At 47.0% G+C, this 24,723-nt stretch overlaps 1 protein-coding gene across 2 annotated transcripts in view; it reads right to left on the bottom strand.

Moving 5' to 3' along the window:
- The window catches only part of AK7 (adenylate kinase 7), a 55,427-nt gene that overhangs the window by 6,529 nt on the left and 24,175 nt on the right, over positions 1-24,723 (bottom strand). Inside the window, exons 7-15 of one of the 2 annotated variants that reach the window (XM_090271369.1) lie at positions 24,542-24,630; positions 22,619-22,709; positions 21,184-21,261; positions 19,843-19,992; positions 17,191-17,319; positions 16,634-16,760; positions 9,873-10,001; positions 9,653-9,721; positions 1,367-1,564 (exon numbers count right to left, since the gene is read on the bottom strand). In XM_090271369.1, coding sequence (XP_090127495.1) covers positions 1,367-1,564; positions 9,653-9,721; positions 9,873-10,001; positions 16,634-16,760; positions 17,191-17,319; positions 19,843-19,992; positions 21,184-21,261; positions 22,619-22,709; positions 24,542-24,630 — 1,060 coding nt within the window. The remainder of the gene's footprint in view (positions 1-1,366; positions 1,565-9,652; positions 9,722-9,872; positions 10,002-16,633; positions 16,761-17,190; positions 17,320-19,842; positions 19,993-21,183; positions 21,262-22,618; positions 22,710-24,541; positions 24,631-24,723) is intronic. The other variant, XM_090271370.1, reaches the window with a different exon arrangement.

Genomic DNA, 24,723 nt, shown 5'->3' with positions numbered 1-24,723 from the left:
CCTTTGCTTTTATTATCTGCCGGTTGTCAGCATGCTGTTCTGGACACACAATGAGACAGGAACACAATGGCCACTCATTCCCTCCTCCCCTCCTTTCTGTGTCTCTCCGCATTTCTCCCTGGGGCAATCCTGAGCTTTCCATAAATAATTTCTGGGATTTTACTGAAAAGATAAAAATCACCATTTTTGTGAAATTCGCTCACCCTTTTTTCTTAGTTTTCTAATTAAACAGGGTAAAGGACCTTTCATATGAGTAGGTATCAAATCCTTTGCTTTACGTACAAAACATGTAAAATAAATCCCATATACACAGACACGGTCAGATGCGGGCAAAACCCAGTCATTTCCAAGGGTGCAAAACAGAGAAGAATGTGCAGAGTTCTAAGTCATGTTATCTTCGTCTTTCCTCGTATGCCATTTTATGTCTTAGTGTTGGCAGTGAAAACAAAACTGTCACCTGTTGAACCCCTTCCAGCTACTGCCTGCCTCTTATCTCTACCATCGGGAACAGCACTACAGGCCAGGGGTTATTCTCCTATTTCACAGAGAAGAAAACCGAGGCCGAGCGGACCTGGAAGCGGCCCTCCTGTTGCCCTCAGCTCTGAGCCTCCCAATGCTCCATAGGCCAAACGCTGCCCCATCTGGCTCTTGGGGGTGAAAATGGGCCTCGGGAGGCCCAAGAGGTTGGCCTGGTCACGAAGCTCCCACCAAGCTAAGGCTTTCTCGCCAAAGGAGGAAGAAGTGTCAAGGGTCCAGGAAACCAGAAAGTAAGTTTAGGGGTTCACCGAGGCAAGGGAGGTGGAAACGGCTGTGACAGCTGAGACTTGGAGTCACGAACAATGACAATGACGGTGAGGATGACAGATCCTGTCTCCTGGGCACTTGTTGAGAGCTAAGCTCCAGGTAATGTGTTCAGATGGAACTCGGAGAAATGCAATGAAGAGCTACGTGTATTTGCTTTTCTGACTTGCTATGGGGGGTGGGGGCGGTCAGCTGCCCAGTCTAAAGGCCAGGACGGGCTCTGTGAAGAGCTCCAGTGCCCACAATGCTACCATGACAGAACACTGTCCCCAAAGCAGCCAGCAGCAAACACGTTTCTTGGAAATGCCCTTTACATTAAAATTTTGGTATTCCACTTCATAATATACCCATATGTTTTCATTTAACGATAACACTCCACCACCAAGTTCTCAAGCAGGACTCCCCAGGACGAGTGCCCTGTTTACCCTGTGACTTTCCAATACTTCCACCTTCCCCCAGCCCTGCCAGAGGCTTGCCCTGGGGTTGGCTGGTGGCGGGGTGGGGGGGTGACTCATGTTTGGCTGCGGTTCTCCACATTCACATTATCCTTGAGTTCATTTCATACCGATATGTATCGGGTGGATTTCAACTTCATCAAAGTAGTTGAGGACCGTCTCGTCTTCGGTATTGATGTCCCTGTAGTTGCTCAGAGCACGGAGGAACCGGTCCTGGCTGTAGTGGGTGTCCGCCACCAAGCTCTCGGGGAGATTCATCACCCGAAACTTCAGGAAGTCATCCGAGGCATCCAGCGCACAGACGAATTCTGGGGAGAAGCAGAGGCTCCTGAATTAACCCAGTGACAGTGCAGGTTACGTAACCGGCAGGTGCTGGTAGACAGGAAATGTCTGCTTGGCTGCAAACGGCCTGACAAATTGGAGGGTAAGTGCATGCAACTCAGGGATATTTTCAGAGGCTATCCTCTGAGGCCCAACCAGTGGGTGTTTGCAGGATTTATTGTTTTTCTTTCCCTCCTTCCCTTCCTTTCTTTCTTCCCTTCCCCCTTCTTCCTTCCTTCCTTCCTTCCTTCCTTCCTTCCTTCCTTCCTTCCTTCCTAGGAAAGCAGCAGAAATTACAAATGGCAAACCCTTAATAGTCCTGTGGTGTCTATCATCAGCTCCCCAGTCAATGCCTGAAGTGACCAGTGGCTGTGAGCAACATGCTTTCATGGCTGGTTTGCCAAACTAATGAAAACAAGGCACCCCCCACCCCAAGATTTTACTTTTCCATGGACCCAGCACCTTCCTCACTTGATGCCGCTGGCTATGAAACATCTATGTCCACTCCAACACGGTCAGCGCTCCGCTAAGTTTTGACACACGGATCAGGTCAGTGACAGTATCTTTTCACCCACCTGTGATCTTCTTTTAAACCATAAAAGCAGCTTCTAGCACAAGTTCTGTGGATATTTGTTGGGTGAGTGAGTGAGTGATCACAGTGCATGTCAGTGAAATTAACTTTCTAGGCGAGTTGCTGTTCCCGGATGTCCTCAGCAGGTCCTGAACACACTGGTGCCCAGACCGGCAGCCACGGGCATCCTAGACGGCTAGCTACCTGTGAAAGTCCGGAAAAGCTTGAGAATGATTTAAATTTTACTCAATAATGGTATTGGTTTGCCACGGAAGAATGCGGTTCTCACTTAATTGCATCCTAATGTGCTTTCTTGAATGAGCAAGAAATATATGTGTTGCCCTGATGGGCGTGGCTCAGTGGGTTGGGTGTCGTCCCACAAACTGAAAGGTCGATGATTCGATCCCCAGTCAGGGCACAGGCCTGGGTTGCAGGCCTGGTCCACTGTTGGGGGCATGTAAGGCAATAGATCGATGTTTCTCTCACACATCGAGGTTTCTCTCCCTCTCTTTTTCCATCCCTTCCCCACTCTCTAAAAATAAAGAAAGAAAATCTTTAAAAACACGTAAGCGTTAAGTGCAGGGCCTAGAGCAGGGTTCACGGGCATATGGAACCCCTGGGAACACTGTCTGCTTTGTGTTCAGCAGTGAAAACCAAGGTTGAGGACAGAGCTTGTGGAATAGATTCTGTAACTTCATAACCATAGTCGGATACCACCACTAGTCTGGTCTAATTCCATTTAGTTAAGGTGCTCATCTTTGATCACTTCATTTTCAGGAGTAGCTAAATTATGAAAAGAAAAAGACAGGCGGACCCCAGATGATGGTATAGTATTTAAATAGAAATTATATCAATAACTTCACTGGAAATTGAACCTACTTAAGCTCCATGTCAGTTATCTAGGCCAAAATTTAATAACTCTGGGCCCTGGCTGGGTAGCTCAGTTGGTTAAAGCATCATCCTGACACACCAAGGTTGAGGGTTCAAGCACATAAAAGAATCAACCAATGGGACTTCCGGGCAAGATGGCGGCAGAGGCAGACACGGCTCACCTCTTCGCACAACCACATCAAAATTACAACTAAAATATAAAACAGCCATCACTCAGAACCATCTGAAAATCGAGTTGAATGGAAGTCTGACAACTACGAATTAAAGAAACCACATCCATCCAGACTGGTAGGCGGGGCACAGACGTGGAACGGACTGGTCCCTCACCCACGTGTGCTGGATAAAAATTCAGGAGGGAAACCTCAGGAGCGAGGAGTCCCAGCCCCACACCAGGCCTCCCAGCCAGGGTTGCACTGCCAGGAAGATAAGTCCCCACAACTTCCAGCTGCAAAACCAGCGGGGATTGAGTCAGTGGAAGAAACTGCTGGAGCCCCAAGCAGTTCCCCTTAAAGTCCCACACAGAGACTCACCTACTCAGACTCACTCCCTCTGAGCTCCAGCACCAGGGTGGCAGCTTGAAAGGCACCAGTGGCACACAGGGAGGAACTGAAGTGTCTGACATCGGGGCAAGCAGAGGCCATTGCTCCTTTTCTAAACCCACCCCCCCACAGGGCCACAGAGACTCCATCAACCTGACTAACACCGTTTGACCTGCCTTGGAGATCCCCAGAGACTCTGCCCCACCCAACTTACGGGCCCACCCAACTTACGGGCCCACCCAAGCTGCTTTCCATATGAATGGCTGGCCTTGGCTCATTTTCACAACTTCCTAAACCCTCTCAAACAAGCCACAGCTGGCCTCAGTGAGCCCCAGGCTTGGCACTAGCAGCAGCCAGCCTAGATTCACGGCTTGGCTTCACCTGGGAATCTCCAAGCCCAGCACAAATAACAGCCATTTCAGATTGCTTTATAGCTCAGGCAGGGTGGCCCCAGGCAAAGCACAGATGGTCCCCAGGGCCAGCGCACCCAGTGGACAGCTACAGACCATGTCGGAGCACCACCACCCTGCCCCTGCACAGCTGATCCTCCACAGAGGGTGGGGGTTGGTGGTCAGTGGTCACAGCCTGTCCTTGCAGCTGACTGGCCTGGGTAAATCCCTCCCATTGACCTGCCCACAGCAACCAAGGCTCAGCTACAAGAGGAGGGTGTACTCCGCCCACACAGAGGGTGCACCTCGAGTACCCAGCTTGAGTGATAGAAGAGGCTGTGCCTCTGGACCCTACAGGACACCTGCTACATTAGACCACACTCCAAGACACAGAGTCAAAGCAGCTCTATCTAATACATACAAACAAACTCAGGGCGGCTGAGAAAATGAGGAGATAAAGAAACATGGCCCGAATGAAAGAATAGATCAACACTCTAGAAAAAGAGCTAAACGAAATGGAGGTAAACAATCTATCAGATGCAGTCAAAACGCTGGCTATAAGTGCACTCAAGGAACTTAGTGAGGACCTCAGCAGCATGAAAAAATCCAATCAGAAACAAAGGATGCACTAATTGAAATAAAGAACAATTTACAGGAAAACGGTAGAGCAGTTGAATCAAATCAATGATTTGGAACAGAAGGAAGCAAAAACAATGAATCAGAACAAGAAGAAGAAAAAAGAATCCAAAAAAAAAAAAAAAATGAGGATAGTAGAAGCAGCCTCTGCGACAACTTCAAGCATACCAACATTCACATCATGGGGGTGCCAGAAGGAGAAGAGAAAGATTAAGAAATTGGAAACCTATTTAAAAAAAAAAAAATTAAGGAAAATTTCCTGGATGTGGTGAAGGAAATAGATATGCAAGACCAGGAAGCACAGAGTCCCAAACAAGATGGACGCAAAGAGGCCCACTCTAAGATACATCATAATTAAAATGCCAAAGGTTAAAGATAAAGAAATAATCTTAAAAGCAGCAAGAGAAAAGAAGTTAGTTACTTCTTTTCAGCTGATTTCTCAAAAGAAACTTTGCGGGCAAGAAGGGGCTGGCAAGAAATATTCAAAGTAATGAAAAGCAAGGACCTACAGCCAAGATTGCTCCACCTAGCAAAGCCATCATTTAGAATGGAAGGGCAGATAAAGAACTTCCCAGACAAGGAAAACCTAAAGGAGTTCATCATCACCAAACCACTATTATATGAAATGTTAAAGGGACTTACTTAAGAAAAAGAAGATCAAAACTATGATGAATAAAATGGCAAAAAGTACATATCTATCAACAATTGAATCTAAAATGCAAACTAAGCAAACAAGAACAGAGACAGAATCATGGATACTGAGAACATTTTGATGGTAGTCAGTTGGGAAGGGTTTGTGGAGGAATGGGTAAAGAGGTGAGGGGACTAAGAAACACAAATAGGTAGTCACAGAATAGCCATGGGGGTGTAAAGTAGTGTAGGAAATGGAGCAGTCAAAGAAGTTACACACATGACCCATGGACATGAACAATGGTGGGGGCGTTGCCTGAGGGAGTGGGGGTGCTGGGTAGAGGGGGGAAAAGGGGAAAAAATCAGGACAACTGTAATAGCATGATCAATAGAATATAATTTAAAAAAAGAATCAATCAATGAATGCATAAATAAGTGGAACAACAAATTGAAGTTTTTCTCTCTTCCTCTCTCTAAAAATAAATAAATAAATGTTAAAATAATTTTAAAATTTTGCTAATAATCTACAAATTTCAAAATATAATACTGTATCTTTTTTCCAATGATTGGGAGATGAAAGATTCCAGTTAATCAAGTATTGTGAATAATGACTGATATACTTGGCTTCCACTTTTCAAAGAATTTTAATATGATGATATCTATTTCCTACTAGATCGCATGGTTTGTTTGTTTGTTTAACTTAAAGTTATTTATTTTAAATTTATTTATTTGTTTGTTTCTTTATTTATTTGTAGAGAGAGGGGAAAGGAGAAAGAGAGGGGGAGAAACATCACTGTGTGGTTGCCTCTCACTCACGCCCCCAACTGGGGACCTGACGTGCAACCTAGTCATGTGCCCTGACTGGGAATCGAACCAGCGACACTTGGCTCGCAGGCCGACGCTCAATCCACTGAGCCACAGCAGCCAGGACTCCAGATAGCATGTTTTTAAGAGTCCTTAATCTTTTATGGTGCATGGAGAACTGCAGGATTTTGCAGTTCCTTGAGATAATTCTTCACAATGTGTGTTTACCTGTGCTGGCTAGCAGTGGGCAGCAAGCAGTAGGTCTCTGCTCGGAGAGACTGCACCAAACAAAGCCGTCGCTGCATCTGGCTGTGTAGAATCATGTGAACATCTAAGTTTTCATGAGTGTCGCCATAGTCAGCACATAGGTGTAACCTGAAACTCACCTCTTTCAGCTAGGAGATCCGAAAAGACTCAAACTGGATACGTGCTAACAGCAGGGGTCAGATGCAACGGTTTACCCCCAGGACTAGATCACTTCAGATTCCAACGTGTTACCGCGCAAATCAAGCATGGACGCTTGTGGGAATCATGTTATTTTCAGTATCTGAAGATGTTCTGACATGTTGAGAGAGGGCCTTGCTGACCCAGGGGGGAGGCTGCCCCTCCCAGGGCCAGCGAGCTTCTGAAGATAGCAAACAACTCAAGCAGGGACAGGCCTCCCGCTATCACACACGCCAAGCCAACGTTTGCTCTGCCTGAAACCATCCTGCGCCGGGGGCCAGGCGACTAGAGGCCAGAACCCACTGGAATTACGCAAACCACCCAGGCCTCTGAAAAAGCTGTTGACTCTGCCCGGCCTTGCCTGGCCCACGGAAACCTCAGGAAAGCTGTGCTCTAGGTTCGCCCCTGCCTCTGCCTCCAGCCCGAGCCTGGCACGTCCTCCTGCTGCCCTGCTCGCCCCCTTCCCGGGGGAAACATCAGAAATCCTTCTTCCAATGGCTTTAACCTCTCGGGCTGTCCCTCAGTCACCTCCATAAATGAAGATCCTGCCGGTGCACGTGAGACAGTGCTCTGATTTCTTTTAGGAAGATCAAAAATAACGACAATGTCTGGAAAGAGAGTAAGTTACTGAGGACATACCCAACATTCCAAATAGATAACATGTCAGACGTGTTTGGGCTGTGTCCGGCAAAGAGAGGGCGGCCCCGTGGACCCCAATTCAGAGTCATTCCTCATTTACCTCTGTTCCCATGTCCTCTTCTTACGGAGGGCCTTCATTAATTCTGGATTTTGGAGGCCGGGGAGTGAGAGCCGCTGGGTGTGGACTTAAGCCCTGCTGGTTACCAGCGAAGTGGGCTTGGCGGAGCCCCTGGGCTGGGGCTTCTGGAAGGGTAACCGTGGGAGTCATTTCCGCCTTGCGGGGCTGTGAGAGGTTCAAGGAGCCCCTGGCGGTCCCCTGTGCCCCTGGAGTCAGACACATGGCTAGTGGGGCTGAAATGTATCTGTTTGTGCCTCGGTGAGAATATGGGATTTATGACAGGTTTTGCCACGCACACACATTGCCCAGAAGCGATCAACTCTCCTAAACGGGATGGACCTGGTTATTGAGAGCAATCAGCTTCCCTTTTTAACTTTTTCTGAGGCCAATACATCAGGGAATGGGAAGTTTGAGAGAAGCCATCCCTTTCGTGTTCCCGACATAAACCTCCATCCCCGAGGACCGCTGATTGCTGGGGGGTGGGGGTGGGGGGTGATCTCCGAGCTTCCAGGCGCTTCCTCAAAAGCTGTGCCTGGATGGGGAGGGTTCTAAGGGACAGAGAAACTGCTGACTCGCAAACCAGTAAAATAATTAGCAGCAAAGGACAAATGTAATCTTGAATCAGGGGGTCTCCGAGTCAGCGTCTACAGTATTAGCACACTTACAAGTCAGGAAGAGGCATTCTGCAGCTCAGCACAAATGCCTCTGAGCTCAAAGGGGGGAGATACTCATCCCAAACACCGGAGAATGGGAACATGTAACTGGACAGCCCAGCAAACAAGTTAGGGAAACTTCAAGGGAGAACTAGAGACAGACCTGTAACCAGATCCCCCTTAGTTAATCACTACCCTCAGTTAATTCAATTAATCGCGTTAGATTGTAACTCCGAATTACCCAGCAAATGGAGAAACAGGGGAGAAGGGAGAATGGGCAAGCGGGGGGGGGGGGGGGGGGGGGGGCTAGTCGCGTTAATATAAAACCAGTTTGCTTGTCTGCTTCCGGACACACACGTGTCCCTGATATGGCTGTGTGTCCAGCTCTGCAGACCTGTGAATAAACAATGCCTCACTTACAGCTTACGTCCTGTGTCTCAGTGTTTTATGGTGAGCATTTCTCACCGGGGGACAGTTGTGAACCCACTTTCCTGGGGACTTGGACACAAGTGAGCAGGCCCTCCTGAGTTACAACTGTCGAGGCCCAGGGCAGGACACCCCAAAATATCCCACCGTGGCACGTCCCTTATTTTGATTTAAAGTTACCGAAAAAACTGTGCAAGAAGGCCCTGCCCCCTCTGCTCTCCTTAGAGCAGGAGATAAATCTGCCTCCTGAGCAGAGCCCTCCCTGCCCCTGAGGGCTGAGCACTGGCCACCTGATTACAAGAGTTAAGAGAATCCAGAACAGGAGGTGTGTCTACACAAGCCTCAGGACACAGTTACCAGTTCCCTCCTCAAGTCCCAGCTTTGCTGAGATTCCTCACTGACAGGAATGCCCAGAACTTGCTTAGGTTCCTTTTTCATGAGCCCTAACTTCCTTTGGCCAGGGTCTCATCAAGGTATTTTGTTCCTTTGTCTAAAAAATGTAAAAAGATGCCTGGTTCCATCATTTCTTTGCGTCTCATATTAAGATCTGAGCACCTTCTTATGATTCTCCTGTGTGCGTGTATTAAGTTGGATTTATTCCTGGTACTCTAGGCTTGGGTCAATTTTATCATTTTATTATTAGTCCAACTGTAAGAACTAAAGAAGGGTGGGAGGCATTCTCCCCTTCTGCAACACCATCTTGTACAAGTTGTTGAGAACAGCTTCTATTTACCCTATGACCAAAAATTACACCTCACGGGAACTGATTTTAAAAAGAGAAACTTTTCAAGTCCATGGCAAGGTCAGAAGAAATGCCTGCTAGTTACTCAGCAACTTCTTTTTCATGGGATACGTTGTTTCAACTTCTCTTTCCAAAGTACATTGTGAAATCTCTGTGTAAATATAGGATAGAATAAACTTGCTGTGGAGTTACCATTGAACTGAAAAGCTTTTTAAATGCCCTGTCTCCATTCAGGATTCAGAATGTCTTCTGGAAAACTTGATGGCCTCGCTGGCTCCTAAAACAGGTAGGAGCCACCGGTCCTGGTGGCCCGGCCAGCTGACTCAGAAGTCCGGGCCTCAGCAGAGGCGCTGCATTTTTTGCTTTGTTACAGGAGGGAGCAGCAGAAATAAATATTCTGAAAGAACTTCAACATCCCTGATATTTACTGCCTGCACTTTTTAGTTTGGAAATTTGATTTTAAGTATATCATTTGGCTCCCCCGCCCCCTTAAGAATCCCACTTCATTAACATCAAAAAGATTGTTCTGGTACAAAAGAGATGTCAAATGACATTTCTTTAACTATGACCTTGGAGACATATTTTAAACTCACCAGGTATGATTAACTTATCAAAGGGAAACATTTTGCCTCTGACGTCCTCCTCCTCCTCTTCCTCGTCCTCTAATAAAACAAAATATACACCACCGTGTTTATACTATGGAGAGCTAAAAAAATTAAACTATTGTAACTAGCACTCACTGATTTCAACTGAGTACCTATTTCTCTGAACAGTAAAGCTGCAGCTCACCTGCACGTAAATATTCAAACTTACGGGTGAACAGGTCTTTGGCTTGATCATAGGTCTTCGGGAATCCATCCAAAATGTAGCCTTGATTCCGGCAAGGCATAGATTTTAGCTTTTCTTTTACAAATCGAATTACATATTGATCTTCCAGTCGGCCTAATAAAAAGAAAAAATATATGTATTACCGTAGAGTCACATTCTACATAAAGGTTCCATCTCAGAGTCATCTGAAAAACGATCCTGTGGTCAAAGTTACTACTGAAGATCCTTTGTTTTTCCATTAAAGTGAAAACTGTGTGGTTTGGGATTTCGCACATGACATATGAATTCCAAGGCACAGTAAAGTAAGAGAACCCAATGAGCTTGTGGCCAAGGGAGAACAGAAGCCAGTACTGATGTCTGCACTTCCAGAATGTCTTCTGTGGTCACGGCTTCCGAGTGCAGCTGAATGTGGAGCAAGTGGAGAGAGCCAGCCTGGGTCCTGCTTAATAGGAGGGTTTACTCAATTCTGTTTCGATATTATACCTCTATAACCTTAATACATAATGGCAGAGGCTTCTGTTCTGTGAATTGGAACAGTATTCAGGTGTGTTGTGAGCACATGACTTATTGCTAGTAGGTGCTCAATAAACACTTGCTGCATTTGAATAAAAATCAAGCTTGAGCATGAGCCTCAAAGTCACCTTTCTCTCCGTTGTCTTTAAAGCAGCAGGAAAGGCCACGGCCCCGCCTCACTCCCTGTCTTTTCCAGTGCTAACGCCATTTCTGACCTTGGCCCCTCTGGACAGATCCTCTCAAGCCTTGACCGCTGCAATTGCTTGGGGAGGCTGAGGAAGGGGGAGTTTGATGTCAAACTGGAACAGTGATGAAAGATATATAGGCATTGAGAACAGGCCTCCCCAAAATGTGCCACTTTGACCTGCGGATTATTTTGAACTGAAGACAATTGAGCTCCTTTGTGTTCATGAGAAACTTTTATCTCTCCCTTAAAGAATTTAAACTAGCGGCTTTGCCCATAGAGTTATCACCAGAAGTTTTTTTTTTAACCTTATCTGTATGGCAGGACAAACTATTCGTTAGTGAACATCTGCTCTTATCAGCCTGTGAATGACCTTCCTCCCCTTTGAACCTCATCAGTGGCTCAGAATGTCATGTATACCTCATTTTCCCTTTCTGTCTTGGAACCTCTCATGTATGTGTGCTCCCGGACTCTCATGTGTGTGGGGTTCCCATGCATACCTAGGTACGTACATTTGGTTATTTTCTCTTGTTAACCTGTTTCATGTAGATTTAATTGTTAGACCAGCCGGAAGAACCTAGGAGAGCCAAGTTCCTTCCTCCCCTCCCACCCCCCCACAATATGATGCAGCTCCACCACAATATCCATTGATCATTTCATCGTAATTATTGATCAGCTAACATTTCTAAGACACAGCCCTGCCCTTACATGGCTTCATGGATGTGTTTCAGCAACATGAGTTTGGCGGGTTCAAGACACGGATCTCTGAAGCTTTTTCTAGGGTAGTACTATGCTTTCTGCTAATTCATGGGTCTAAAAGTAGTTTTTGGCCTCTTCTGATCACTCCATTTATGACAATACAAATTATCTAATCAAAACACCTCTCCTTTCTTCCGCCCTTCATTGCCACACTAATTGTGAAGCAGTAACTAACTCAGAAAAACAATTGTCTTCCAGAAATTTAAATATTATGGCAGAGATTTTTTAAAAAGTCAAAAGTGTTATTTAGCATAATGAAATTCCCTGAAATGATCTGACATTACTTCCCAGTACATTTCACAATGGCTCAAAGACATAGAGACAAATAGTTTTGGAAGTCAAGGGGCTCGCTCATATTCCAAGACAAGTGTTGGTTGAGCATTCTGCTTTCAGAGGTCAAAGGCTTTCTCGGTAAACCAAAAGCCCGTAATCAGAAATCCAGCTTCCGGCCCCTTCAGTGAGTGGCTTGGTTTATTTCAGGCAGGGAGCTTTGCCCCTCATTTCTGTCTGCCCCCCAGCATCGGTGTTCAGCGTGCAAGAACACCAGGGACAGATGAGGAACACCATGGGCTGGGACTGCACCATGGGCCTAGCCCCAGTGCTTTTCTCCAGGGACCTGGGACCTCCTCAAGGCACACCAGGGCCGGTGTTGGGCTCCTTGGAAAGGAACTCTTGCCTCTACTGTAAAATGATCGAGCACAGCGCTGCTGGACAGCCTTTAAAATACCGCACTGCTTTTTTAAAAAAATGTTAAGTCTATCTTTGAAATACCAGTAATATTTAAAATGCCTGCTCTGGCTGGTGCAGCTCACTGGATTGAGCGTTGGCCTGCGAACCAAAGGGTTACCAGTTCGGTTCCCAGTCAGGGCACAGGCCGGGGTTGCGGGCCAGGTCCCCAGTCGGGGGCGGATGAGAGGCACCCACACACTGATGTTTCTCTCCTTCTCTTTCTCCCTCCCTTCCCTTCTCTCTAAAAATAAATGAAATCTAAAAATTAAAATAAAAAATAAAATGCTAGTATTAACCCATATTCATAATTACTAAAATGGGATTTAAAAACAGATAACTATAACCAGGTTTTTTGTTTTTTTTTAAACAAGAAACTGCCAAACCTAACAATTCTTTTTAATCTTATAAATATCACTACCACGAATCTCCATGCAAGGACATTGTGTATTTCCAATCCAAAGAGCAAAGGGTTAGAGGGAGAACAATTCTTTTTTTTTTTTTTTTTTAAGATTTTATTTATTTATTTTTATAGAGGGGGAAGGAAGGGAAAAAGGGTGGGAGAGAAACATTGATGGGTTGCCCCTCACATGCATCCCAGTTGGGGACCTGCAACCCAGACATGTGCTCCAACCAGGGATCGAACTGGTAACCTTTTGCTTTGTGGGACAATACCCAATCAACTGAGCCACAATTGGTCAGGGTGAGGGAGAACAATTTTTTTTTTTTTTTAGTATATTTCATTGATTATGTTGTTACAGTAGTTCCAATTTTTTTTCCCTTTGCTTCCCTCTTCCCAGTACCCCTCTTCCCTCCAGCAATCCCACCCCCTTAGTTCATGTCCACAGGTCGTGCATATAAGTTCTTTGGCTTCACCCTTTCCTATATTATTCTTAACTTCACCCTGTCTATTTTGTACAAATCGATTATGCTTCTTAATCCCTGCACCATTTCCCCATTTCTCCCCCTCTTTGCTCCCAGCTGATAACCCTCCAAATGATCCCCATACCTATGATTCTGTTCGGGAGAACAATTCTTATGAGGAAAAAATATGTATATCAAAAAAATCTCAAAAAATTTAACTATCAAGGTTTTCGTTAGTCTGTGTGCAGTATAGACATTGTGAAGTTGACACACTTACGTGTTTTTCCTCCCAACGCTTTTCATTTCCAAACTCAGAGTCGTTGAAATAGTCTAATGCTTGACTGATCACCGGGCACCCCACCAACTACACCTAATACTTCCACAACACTTGGAAATGCAAAAAGCGAGCAAAGGGACTCAATCACAGGTGCACTCGGAAGTTTAACCAGGTCCCTGCCTAGGCTCTGGGGCGGGGGCCCACGGGAGTGGCATTATATACGAATAGGATGCGGAGGTGCCATGGCAGGCTGCGAAATCTGTCCTGCTGGAACCGTGAGACTCATATAATCGCAAACTGGGTCACGTTAAGGACCAAGTGACCTCACCTCTATGTCCTCATGCTGGGAAGTTTCTATGTGGGTCTGGGTGCTGGGTTCCAAGGTCTTGCTTTGTTCAAACATAATCAAGGTCCACATCCTAGTTTCTGTTAAATATGACTAGGAAGGATTTTTGAACACACTGGAGGGGATTGAGGAACTCTTCCAGCCTTGTAGGAAGTGGGAAGGTGCCTGGGCTGAGGGGTAGGGGAGGGGCGCTTGGTGCTCTGAGACTTTCTGTTCGCCAGAGGACCACGTCCCAGGGCCCCTCCAGGCAGAGGCTTCTGACCTAGTTCAGCCTCTCACGTCTGGGAAGAACAGAGTCTTCTCTGGCCAAGGACAGACCCTTCTTGAGCTTGAGCAACGCGGTGACTGTTCTCAACTTGGCACTGTCTCTGCTGTTCTTCTTCTATGTGGTTACCTCCCCAGGCATGAAAAGAGCCCAGCTGGTGCGTCACACCATCCTGTTACATAAAGTCCTTGGATAAGGCCTCTGGGTCCTTGCAAAGACCTATTTTATCAGCCTCTGTTGATAAATATTGTCCAGTGTGTGTCTCCTCTAGTGAGCTTGAATGTTGGAGGCCTCTCTTCAGGGGGTGGCATTGCCCACTGTCTCCAGTGCCCTTTCTGTCCCTTACACCTTGGGCTTAAGGTGTATGTACCTGTGGCCACGCACACCTGTGGATTCCTGAAATCTGAGTCTCCTACCTGCTATTTTTTATTTTTTAGAAAATTTTTATGAGTTTGCTTGAGTCAAACTGATGACGTTGCCAGGAAGCAAGATCTCAAATGCTCCTCTCTCTTTTCATGTGGCCAGCCAGATCTCCTTCCACAGGTGTCCCCACCGTGGAATGTCTTATCTTGGGTTTCTTTCCCTCTCCCCCCAAATGCTGGGAGCCAGGACTCTGTCAGACTCTAAACCAAGACAGTGACTCCCAGCGTCTCCGGGCGAGGCATTAACCTGTGTTTTCTGCACGCCTTCCTTTCCCTTCTGGGACTCGACATTCCACGTCCTCCCGCACCAAAGCAGAAACCAAGCAGCTTTAAGCAGACACTCAGTGTACGCTCACAGCACCGTTTTCTCTGATGCTGAAAACCGTGTTGGCGTGGCCTGGGGGAAGGAGGGGAGAAGGCAGAAGGGGAGCCTGGGCGTCAGGAGGGCTTGGAAGAGCAAGACTCACTGAAGTTGAGTAGCTAGGAAGAGGCCCCCCAGGAGGACAAAGGCGGGGAGGCCCAGAAGACCAGAGGCAGGCGAGCACCCAGGAGCAGTGCCTCGGGGCAGGGCCCGGGGCGCCCCCGGTGGCCCACAGGCGTGCCACATCCAGAAAGAGCTGCAAACTCTCAGGCTGCCTGTCACCTCTGCCCTCCCAAAACGCCCTCTTGCCCCAGCCCAGGAGGGTCGGAAACAGCCACCAGCAAGATGGGAGAAGCCGAGAAGAGAAAGCCGGGCTTGATGGGAGAGGCGGGGGAGGAACTGCACCGCGCAGGGGTCTGCACTGTCAGCCCGGCCTGTCAACGGCACGAGTGGGACCAGGTTGGAGGGGGAGCTCCACGGCCCGAGCAGGAAAATGAAATGGTTTTATCTTTCTAACTGCCAGCTGAGGGCCGTCCCGCCGGGTAACAAGCGCCCTCAGCCACATCTCCGTTCAAAACCTAGTTGGTGATTATTTCAATGGCCTTCTTTAAGGATGAGTAAACAGCGAGGCTCTTATGTATTATCTCGGGGTGGCGCAGGGAGACAGCCTTAGAGTCCTTACCGGGTGGGGGAGAAAATGAGTCCAGATTTTGAGTTTATAGTGACACTTGACTGTGATGACTGTGTTCAACAAACTGGTTAAAATTACCAAGTGAGCATGGATGGAAAAAAGGGGGGGCTCTATGGAAAGTAACATCGCAGGGTGACCTGATCATAAATTCCTAACTGGGCCGGCCACAGTGGGGAGTCCCGCCCCAGGAACATGACTCTTCAGGGAAAGGGTCTAAGCCAGCTCCGTCCATTGCTCCTGTGCATCGAGGCTGAAATGCCAGGCGTACTATAACCGCCCTGGAAGGGGGCGTGAACCCGCAGAGAGCACCTAACGTGGGTAACGCTCCTGTCACCCAGGCCCCACCTGGCTTCCTCCTGTCCTCACGTGGTCTTCCTCCCCTTCTCCCCGTAACCTCGGACGCACAGAAGCAGCTGCAAACCGCCATCCTGCGGAGCACGTGAGGTCTCGCTCTCCGGCATGTGCTGTCGGTTTGCCTCAGACTCTTATAAACGTTCTCTACAGGTTTGGATGTTTCTTATGTCCAAACATGAGTAGGAATACTTTCCCACTGATTTGTATTCCTTCCTGCATTAATCATGGGTCCACATGACTCATCAATTGTTTTTTTCTATTAAGGATTTAATGATTTTCTTTTTTTAATTTTAAAAAGATATTTGTTTATCTATTTTTAGAGACAGGGAAAGGGAGGGGGAAAGGGAGGGAGAGAAACATTGATGTGAGAGAGAAACATGCATCCGTTGTCCCTTGCACGCCCCCACCTGGGGACCGGGCCCACAGCCCAGGCCTGTGCCCTGACTGGGAATTGAACTGGTGACCTTTCCGTTTGTGGGACAATGCCGAACCAACTGAGGCACAGCAGCCCGGGCTTAATGGTTTTCTTATTAATTTGTCTGAGTATTTTATATATGAAGAATATTAACTATCATATTGGTGGCAAGTGTTTTTTTCTAGTTTGTCCTTTGCCTTTTAAACAATGATCTTTGATGCTTACAAAATATTTATGACTAAACATTTGATATTTTTTAAGTTAGGTAGTTCTTTCCCATCTTATGACCGATCACCAGAATATTAATAGCAACCTTTTTATCAGGGAGGGGTGGGGTGGAATTATAAATGAAATTTCTCTGTGGTTGTTACAATTTTTGTACTTAACTTATAATAACAAACCATCTTTTGTAACAAGGGGGAAAAACCCAAAAGACTCACAGACAAAATTAGAAAAAGTAAAACAAAGTAAACAATAACAATGCTGTGCTGTTTACCTGGAGGAAGGAAGAACAAAACCAAGCAAAAGAACACGGTTAGCAAGGCCAGCGCCCTGGGCATACATGTCACCTGCGTTCTGCTCCATGTTCTCCTTGACGCCGTCCAAGAGCTCCTGCGCGTCTTCCACATTTTCCTCCTCCTCCTCCTCCTCACCTTCTTCTTCTCCCCCTCCGTACTTCCGGGCCACTATTGCCTCCTGCGTGCCACACAGATCCTCCAGTTGGGTGACGCCTGCCATGACTGCTACTCACTAATCACCTGCTGTGGCAGGGGCGGGGGGCAAGCGGGGACCCTCCAAACCTCCCTCTCAGCTTTGCTGTGCACCTAAAACTGCTCTGAGAAAATAAAGCCTTTCTTTAAAAAAAAAAAAAAAAAAGCGTTGAATAAATAAATAAACTGTCTGATGATATCCCGAGAAACAGACATCTAGAATAAAACCACCTAAAAAGGTTCCAGTCAACAGAGAGAATACAAGATCTGTCTAAGCGGGGCGAACAATAAAATCCAGTTAAAGTAACAAATCTCTCTGTAGGATGGCATGTGAGACCAGTGGCTTCTTTACTACACGACCGAGAAGAGCATTTTTTAAATATAAAAACTCCCAGTAAAGTAGTTAAAGGCGATACCAGTTTTGCTATGGCTTCGGAAATGACGTCCTTCAGTGTAACGTGGTGTAGTTTGAAGTGCTTGGCCAATACTTTGGCGATGCTGGATTTCCCCACAGCAGGAGGACCGAGAATGCAAACCTTAATGGGCTGGAAGAGGAGAATGAAGAGCACCCAGTGAGCTCCGAACAACCCGCAGCTGGACTGGGCGCCTATTACTGCAGGGCTGGGCCTTTCTGAGTCGGCAGGTCCTGCAAGGCCAGCTCTGGGGCCACTTTCTGCAAGTCCTTAGTGAGCACATACTATGTGCCCTGACCAGGGCGGGGGGGGGGGGGGGGACGGGGACACGGCACTCAGGTACGTGCTCCGGAATACCCCAGAAGTGTTCAAAAAGAAAGCACTCGAATGCACCATGCTGCTGGTTTCAGCTTATTGTGCTCCTCCTGTAAAGATAACAAAGAAATTGGAGACGTTCTGGTCTGGTGTAGATAGCGCTTAATTTATTGCCTCGTGAATATTGTTTCTGAGCTGAAGTTGGTTTTTAATTATACTTTCCTTTTTAACACCGGCAATTTACTCCAGTTTTTAAAGATACATTCATTAAAATAATGCTGTTTCTTCTGCTGGAAACTTGCTTGGGAGCTAGAGAAGCTCTGTCACGTTCATAACCAGTGAGTAAATAAATGTTCATATCTAACAGAAATAAAAATACCAGTAGCAAGGAGTCATGGCTTTCAAAGTGGTCCAAACAGTTGTGAAAACGAGGCCTAGTGTTTTGCCAGGCAAATTAAAATATTTTTTACTTTCCAGAATGTTTTTTAAAAATCAGGCCAATGAAAAAAATTTGCATTGGCCAAGTGTCCATGTGCTTCAAGAGGGTGTAAGTTCATCCAGGAAGCTGGTTACTGTTATTGCTGTGACCAGCTGTCGACAGGGAAACTGAGGCCATGAGGAAATAAGCAGAGATGCTGCGTGGTGCTGAGTGAGGGGTGGTGGACAAGATTGGTCCCGTCTGGTTAGTGATGGGCACTTTCAGGGTGACAGTAATGACCACGACCGGCAGCGGGTGTGGAGGGAGACGGGTGTTGTCAGAAAAAGCAGCTCTGCAGCTGAGTCCAGGCTGCAGGGTGGGCTTGGTGCCGGCACAAGGCCTGAAGTCTAGCTGTCAGCTGAACAGATGCCTTGTCCTGCGCACACACCCAGGGCGGATCTGTCTTCTGTGGTGAGCTCACCTTATCCAGGTCCAAACTCTGAACGGCAGTGTGTTCATTTATAAAGACAAGCGTGACTGCCCCCGATCTCAGGGCGGCCTGAGTTCACACGGTGCGTTTATTTACTCCCTGGGGGCAGACGGGCGTGGGAGCTTGCTTGACGAGCTTTGATGACAGCAAGGGGAGTTAGATGACCGGACGGCTCACTGATGCACCTGTCCCTGCAGCTAGGATGGCTTGGCTTTCCTTAGGAACGGGAATCGTGGGAGCCCTGGGCTCGAGGCTCCAGCGTCTCGGGTGTAGCTGCTACGGCACTGCCTACACATTGCTCCTGTTCTGTGCTGCTGTGCTGGCCCCGCTCCAGGGGTGGTTAGACTGTGAAATTTTTAGATATGCTCACTGCGTCTGTCATGCTCTTGGCCAGTCTTGCTATCGGGAACCACATGGTCTCTTTAAGGTGTCTTATCTCTAATCGTGGGCCCCATTACAGTTGGTTCACAGAGGAAACACTAATCTTACCTCTTGAGTTGGGTGGGTGCCTTGGAATGGTCTTCAAGTAAGCCACCACGGGTACCCGGGTGTTTAAAGGGGTCATCGTTTCTTTTGCTAAGTGGGACATCATTTACTCATCATTAACGAGGCACATTTTTCAGGAACATGTGGTTCTGAGGATCACGTGATGACACTGTACTTGCTCACAGGAAGTATTCCCATGAACAGTGGTAATTACGACTCTAAGAGCGCCCATTACTCATATGCGATACTCCAGTTTTCCAAAGCTGTTTTCCATGATGCTCACTGTCACATCTGCGGCGCTTCCCTGGGATGAATCCTAATATCTAGGTAAGTGCTGCCCTGACCTGATTTCAGAGACGGGGTGTGGAGGCTCTGCCGTTAGGCCATTCTAGCTAAGTGGGCATCCTAGCTGGTGTGAATCCCCAAGTAGCCACGTGACCTTGAAAAACTCCCTCCATTTCTCTCAGCCTTGGTCTTCACATCGAGAACACGGAGATCAGAGTATCTGCGTCGAAAAGCTGTGGTGATTAAAATGACCGGCGAATCTCCTGGGCAAGAGGATCAAAGTAATACTGGGACTTCATCCAGCTCCTCCCTACCCTCTCCCACAGGCGTGTCCAGGGCTGAGACAGGCAGACCAGTAAGGCACCGGGTTTGTTTCCTTATGCAGAGAACCCTGGGACAGTCACTGTGGAGCTTACGGTCACATTCAGTGTGTGTCAAGCATAGCAGTCACGATCTCTGTTAACTTCAACATTTTTAATATTCGGTCGACAGTATGAATATAACACACATGTAGGTTGTTAGACCTGGACAGTTGGGTCGCTGGACAAATGGGTCACATTTGAAAAGGAACTGGAATTTAGAAGTTGGGACATTGGAGAAAAGAAATACTTTCACTGTTAAAATGACACTAAAAGTTGAAATAGGAAACGGTTCTAGTTACCAGTAATCTTCTGCTTTGCTTGTACTCTCTGAGGATACTGCTGATATTTTCCACAAATCCGGTTTGGGCAACCCAACGGATGTTAAAATTCTCCTTCACGAAGCCCGCTTCCATCCTCAGGTTGAGCAGCAGGTGGTCGATACTCTCTTGCTAAGAGATAAAGGTGCATTAGAGCTCTGTCTCTTTATTTTTATTGTGATGGTTATAACACACCCGAATCTATTATTATTAAAGGAAAGATACACCCATGCGCTAGACCTGACAGGCACTAAGGATTGACAGGGGGCCCGCGGAGACCCTCGGGCCGTCTCCACTCTCCCCATGCCTGCCTCTCGGGATGGGCAGCGTCTGGCTTGGGCACAGCCGGCCGCTCAGAGGCGGAAGATACCGGAAGTCCAAGTTCAAAGTTTCTTCTAAATTGTATCTACTTTTTTTCTGGATTTCAGTAAATTTATTCGTATGTCCTGAACGATACCCCACATCAGACCAATACTTATAACATCCATAACCAACTACCTTTTTAAGAAACCATTAACATTTAAAAATTACATGGATAGAGTTTCCTTCCTTAGCCTTCTTAAAGATACTACTGAAAAATCAAGCTAAAAACTCTCCAGAATGTCATCAGTTACCCCATTCTTACAGCTTATATCCCCCCGCCTCTTCCTTGACAGCAGAACTAAATTTTAAAAAAAGTTATTAAATGGATCGGGGTGGCCTTGGTTAAAAGGATCGTATACGTTTCCAGTGTACATTTCTGTGTATTGCACGGTGTGCGCACCCCTACTGTATCTGCTGTTTGAATAGTGCTGGCTCCTGGTTCAAAAATCCAAGAGCACAGAAAGCAGAGGAAAGCGCTTCCTGGAACGCCGTCCCGACCCACCGGTTCTGCTCCTCAGCAGCAGCTGATGATGCCAGTCCTTTCGGAAACAGCCAGATGCAGCGTGGTGATCAACGTATTCCTGAAAACATTACTTCCTAGCGCTAGCTCAGAGTGCACCCTGCATGACTAACACGGCACTGGTTTGTGTCCAGGAATCAGAATTCCCGCCTCCTGCCTGAATTTTAGAAAGAGGCCAAAGAGAAGGAGGCCCAGGGTGTGCATAGCATTCTCCATATCAGAGAGCTTTCAAATGTATGTTTTCTGACCATGACCTCTGAGAGTTTTTCAGGAAAGAAAACAGGCTTGCAGAAGAGAAGAGAAAACTGCTTTAGGGCGGACGGCAAGCCGTGCAGGAGCCTGGAAGTCAGGCATTCTGACTCCAACCCCCTCAAGAACCACTCCATTTAGGAAAAGAGTAGGAAAAAAAAAAAAAGAAGAAGAATCTCTTATATACTAACTGTTAGTTCCTTGGTTAGGAAAGCATTTTCTTTCGGTACTTTCTGGATTTTCCCAGGGCCAGTATGTTTACTGATGCACTGTCAGAGAAAAATAGAAATATTACTTGGTTTACCTGTAAGGTTTTCATATAAAAGCTCTCAGATGAATGCAAGCGTAACTGAATGCAAAAAAAAAAAAAAATTTTTTTTGCAAAACAGAGGGGAGTGCACTAGGGGTTTTCATTCGCTTATTTAGAGATCCCCACTGCCTGCCAGGGACCGGAGATAACGGTGAGAAAGGCCCCACTCCTGCCCTCGGGGAGCTCCCCGCCCGAAAAGGGAGGCGGACGTGTGTACACATATGTGTAAGGCCTGCAGCTGGCCAAGGGGATGGGACGGCGGGGACACCGGGGCTGTGCGGGGGACGGGAAGGAGGCAGGGAGGGTGCAGAGGCAGGCAGTTATCCGAGCTGGGTCTCAGATGAGGGGAAGGGCAGGAGAGGGCTGGCTGGGCTCCAAGGGGATGGGTGGCTTGGGCCAGAGCAGCCCGGACTGGAGAGGGAGCCCTGACAGACCCAGAGCGCCGGGCAGCCGCCAGCTCCTGGCTATGAATGCGCCCAGGCAAGCGCCCATAGGCACATTTCGTGTTCCGGTGAGTGACTTGCACGTGACTAGCCCCACAGTGGCCTTTCCCGCTGCCTTCATGCAGCTACTGGAGAAAAGCCACTTTGGTTGGAACTTGCCAACCCCTCCACAGTAAATACAGGTGGGGAGTTTGGTTTTACAAACATTTTATTGGGTTGGCCAAAAAGTCCATCATGTTTTTTTCCCCTGCGATGGCTCAAGGAGCGCTTGGTTTTCTTTACCTTCATTCGAAACAATTTTGTTAGATTGTATTGTGACAGCTGTCACATCAGTGTGCGCTTAAAAATCATGATCAAAATTGGTGAATTTTTGTGCAGCCATTTTAATATGGAAGATGGAAGAAGATACGCAACACATTAGGCATATTATGCTTTATTATTTTAAGAAAGGTAAAAACCACAAATGAAACCCAAAAAAAAGATTTGCGCAGTGTATAGTGAAGGTGCTGTGACTGACTGAACATGTCAGAAGGGGTTTGCGAAGATTCTTGGTCCTATTGACATTTTGGCCAAATAATCCTCTGCTGTGGGGCTGTCTTATACATTGGATGACGTTTAGCAGAACCCCAGCCTCTCCCCACTAGAAGACAATAGCGAGAGACAGCCAACATGCTCAAAGTATTCACATGAATAAAGTTATTGGTGAAAAGGAAAAATGTGTCTTTTATTTTATGGAAAAAACCGTACAGACTTTCTGGCCAACCCAGTACTTCAGGAGTCCCCAGTCTTGTTAGCATACCTGATTCCATAACTATACTTTAGGGGTAAAACAAGTTAAGAAATGCTCTCAAATACAGGATAAAATGGCTGTACCTTGACTAAGTCCTCCAGGGTCTGGACAGACTCGTCCACAGCAACGAGGTAATGAAGCTTCGGCACGTGGTCGATTATGTTTTGTATCACTCTGCAGGCCACGGAGGGGCGTCACGGAGGGGAAAAAGCAGAAGGGACGTCGTAAACCAGAACTCACTGAACACCGCCCCCCTGCGCATGGCACCACGGTGCTTGGTGTTTTAGCAAATTATGTTACTCCTTTTCTAACAAGGTCACGGTTAGGGTGATGGGCTGCACGCCAGGCGAGGACGCGGGGAAGGAGTTAAGTGCCGTTTCTCCGGCTGAAGGGCTCCAGGATTTGCAGCGAGGTTGGCACTTCAGAGAGTACCTGACCCCACAGGTGTACAGTTCATGAAGTCTGCCCACTCGAGGGCTCACTGAAGTCACACAACAGTTGGGGCAGGTGTTCCACCAGATTCAAGGGAGGTGCAGAGCTCTAGGGGCTGGGTCTCAGGTTTTCGCCCCTGGGTTAATAACGCCTGCCAACAGATGCTATCCCCTGAATAACCTGCTCCTGCTCCGGTCAGTACTATTATTACCCCTCTCTGACAAATGAGAAAATCAGACACATGGTGGTTAGGTAACGTCCCCAGGTTCACAGAGCTGGCAGCAGGCAGAGCTGGGATCTGAATGAAAACAGAAGAATTCTAGAGACAGACAAGTGGCTTGAAATCTAACACAGGGCTGTATTCTATCTCCACTGAAACCCTTTCTCAGTAAAATAAACATATAACAAGTGCATACGTCTAAATGTCCATTTCACATTTATTTTCTATTTATTTCTCAAAACATGTCACCCTTTAGTTTCTTCCTATGTTAAACATTTGACAATCTTAGAAGACATCTGTAGGAAAACATGCTACTGAGTCCTTCTGTGATGGGAATAATTTAGCTCTCTAATTTATCTGTTTGGAAGTAAGATGTTAAGGACTAACGCTAACTATTTTGTCTTAATGTAAAATATTCCTTCACATCTTTAAAACCCGAGAGTGTAATAACATCAACGTGCTGAGGAGAAGGGCTGAAGCAGACCTGGGTTTGTGTGGAGCCTGATGCTAATATGCTTCAGGGGTCCTCCTTCAAGAAAAATAATAAAACTTAAGTTGAGGGCCTTGGAAGAAACCCATGCAGGGGAGGGAGTCCCAAAGTCTCAGCTTTATTTTTTCCCCAGTAAACATGCCAATCTGCCTGGGACTGTTTACTTGTGGTCAGTGGTGAGAGAAGAGTGGAATCTAGAGGCCCGGATCTCAGGGAAAAGCTGAGACTCAGAGGGGGGTTGGGGACATGAGCAGAAGGGGTGATAAGATAGAGCCCCTAGAACCAGAAATGTAGACATGATCGACCACAAATAAAGTGAGCCACCTTTTGTCTCCTGGTTAAGTCAGGGTCTACAAAGAAGGGGAGGGATCCCTGGACCTGTCTGGGCATAGAGTTGGGACACTCAGTGAGTGTGAAAAACGGGTGAATTGGACCTACCGTTGCCCCAGAAACCCACGCCAGCTTTAGAGTTTGCTCTCTGCTCGCTGGAACTTCAGTGGGAGGGCGGACACACCAGTCTCACTTGGGACACAAGAATTAGAACACTGGGTCCACAGAATGCACATAACAAGTTCTTTCTTTCCCAGAATCCAAAGATGTGCTATTCTGATAAAGTTTTTAAAAGATGAACCTGAACTCGTCATCAGAAGTGTGGAGCTTTTAGATGGTGGACGCTATTTCATCAGATGCAAAATGGAGGTAACAACCATATCTTTCTGTGTTGGGTTGTTGTGGAGAATAAACACAATAAATGACACATGCAAGGGTCTTAGCACTTGGTAAATGCTCGGTAAGTGTTGACTTACAAGCAAACACTTTCATCCAGGAGGCTGACTGAGGTGGTACCTCTGGGAGAATACTTACCCTGCCAAGTCAAGAACATGGACTGCTGGAATTACATTTGATCCATCCCCAAACACGGGTAAAGCAGGAACCTCACCCAGCCAAGCTAACTGGAAGAGAGAAAAGCAAAAGCGTATTTTCCCCGTTACCTGGGTACGCTTATGACTGGCCTCATACGCAGCTGTATCGTCAGAGGCACCTAA

Source organism: Furipterus horrens, unplaced genomic scaffold (assembly GCF_987537825.1).
Source record: "Furipterus horrens unplaced genomic scaffold, mFurHor1.1.pri manual_scaffold_3, whole genome shotgun sequence".
Lineage (NCBI taxonomy): Eukaryota > Metazoa > Chordata > Mammalia > Chiroptera > Furipteridae > Furipterus > Furipterus horrens.
Note: the sequence above shows the minus strand (reverse complement) of the source record. Positions and strands in the feature narration are given on the sequence as shown.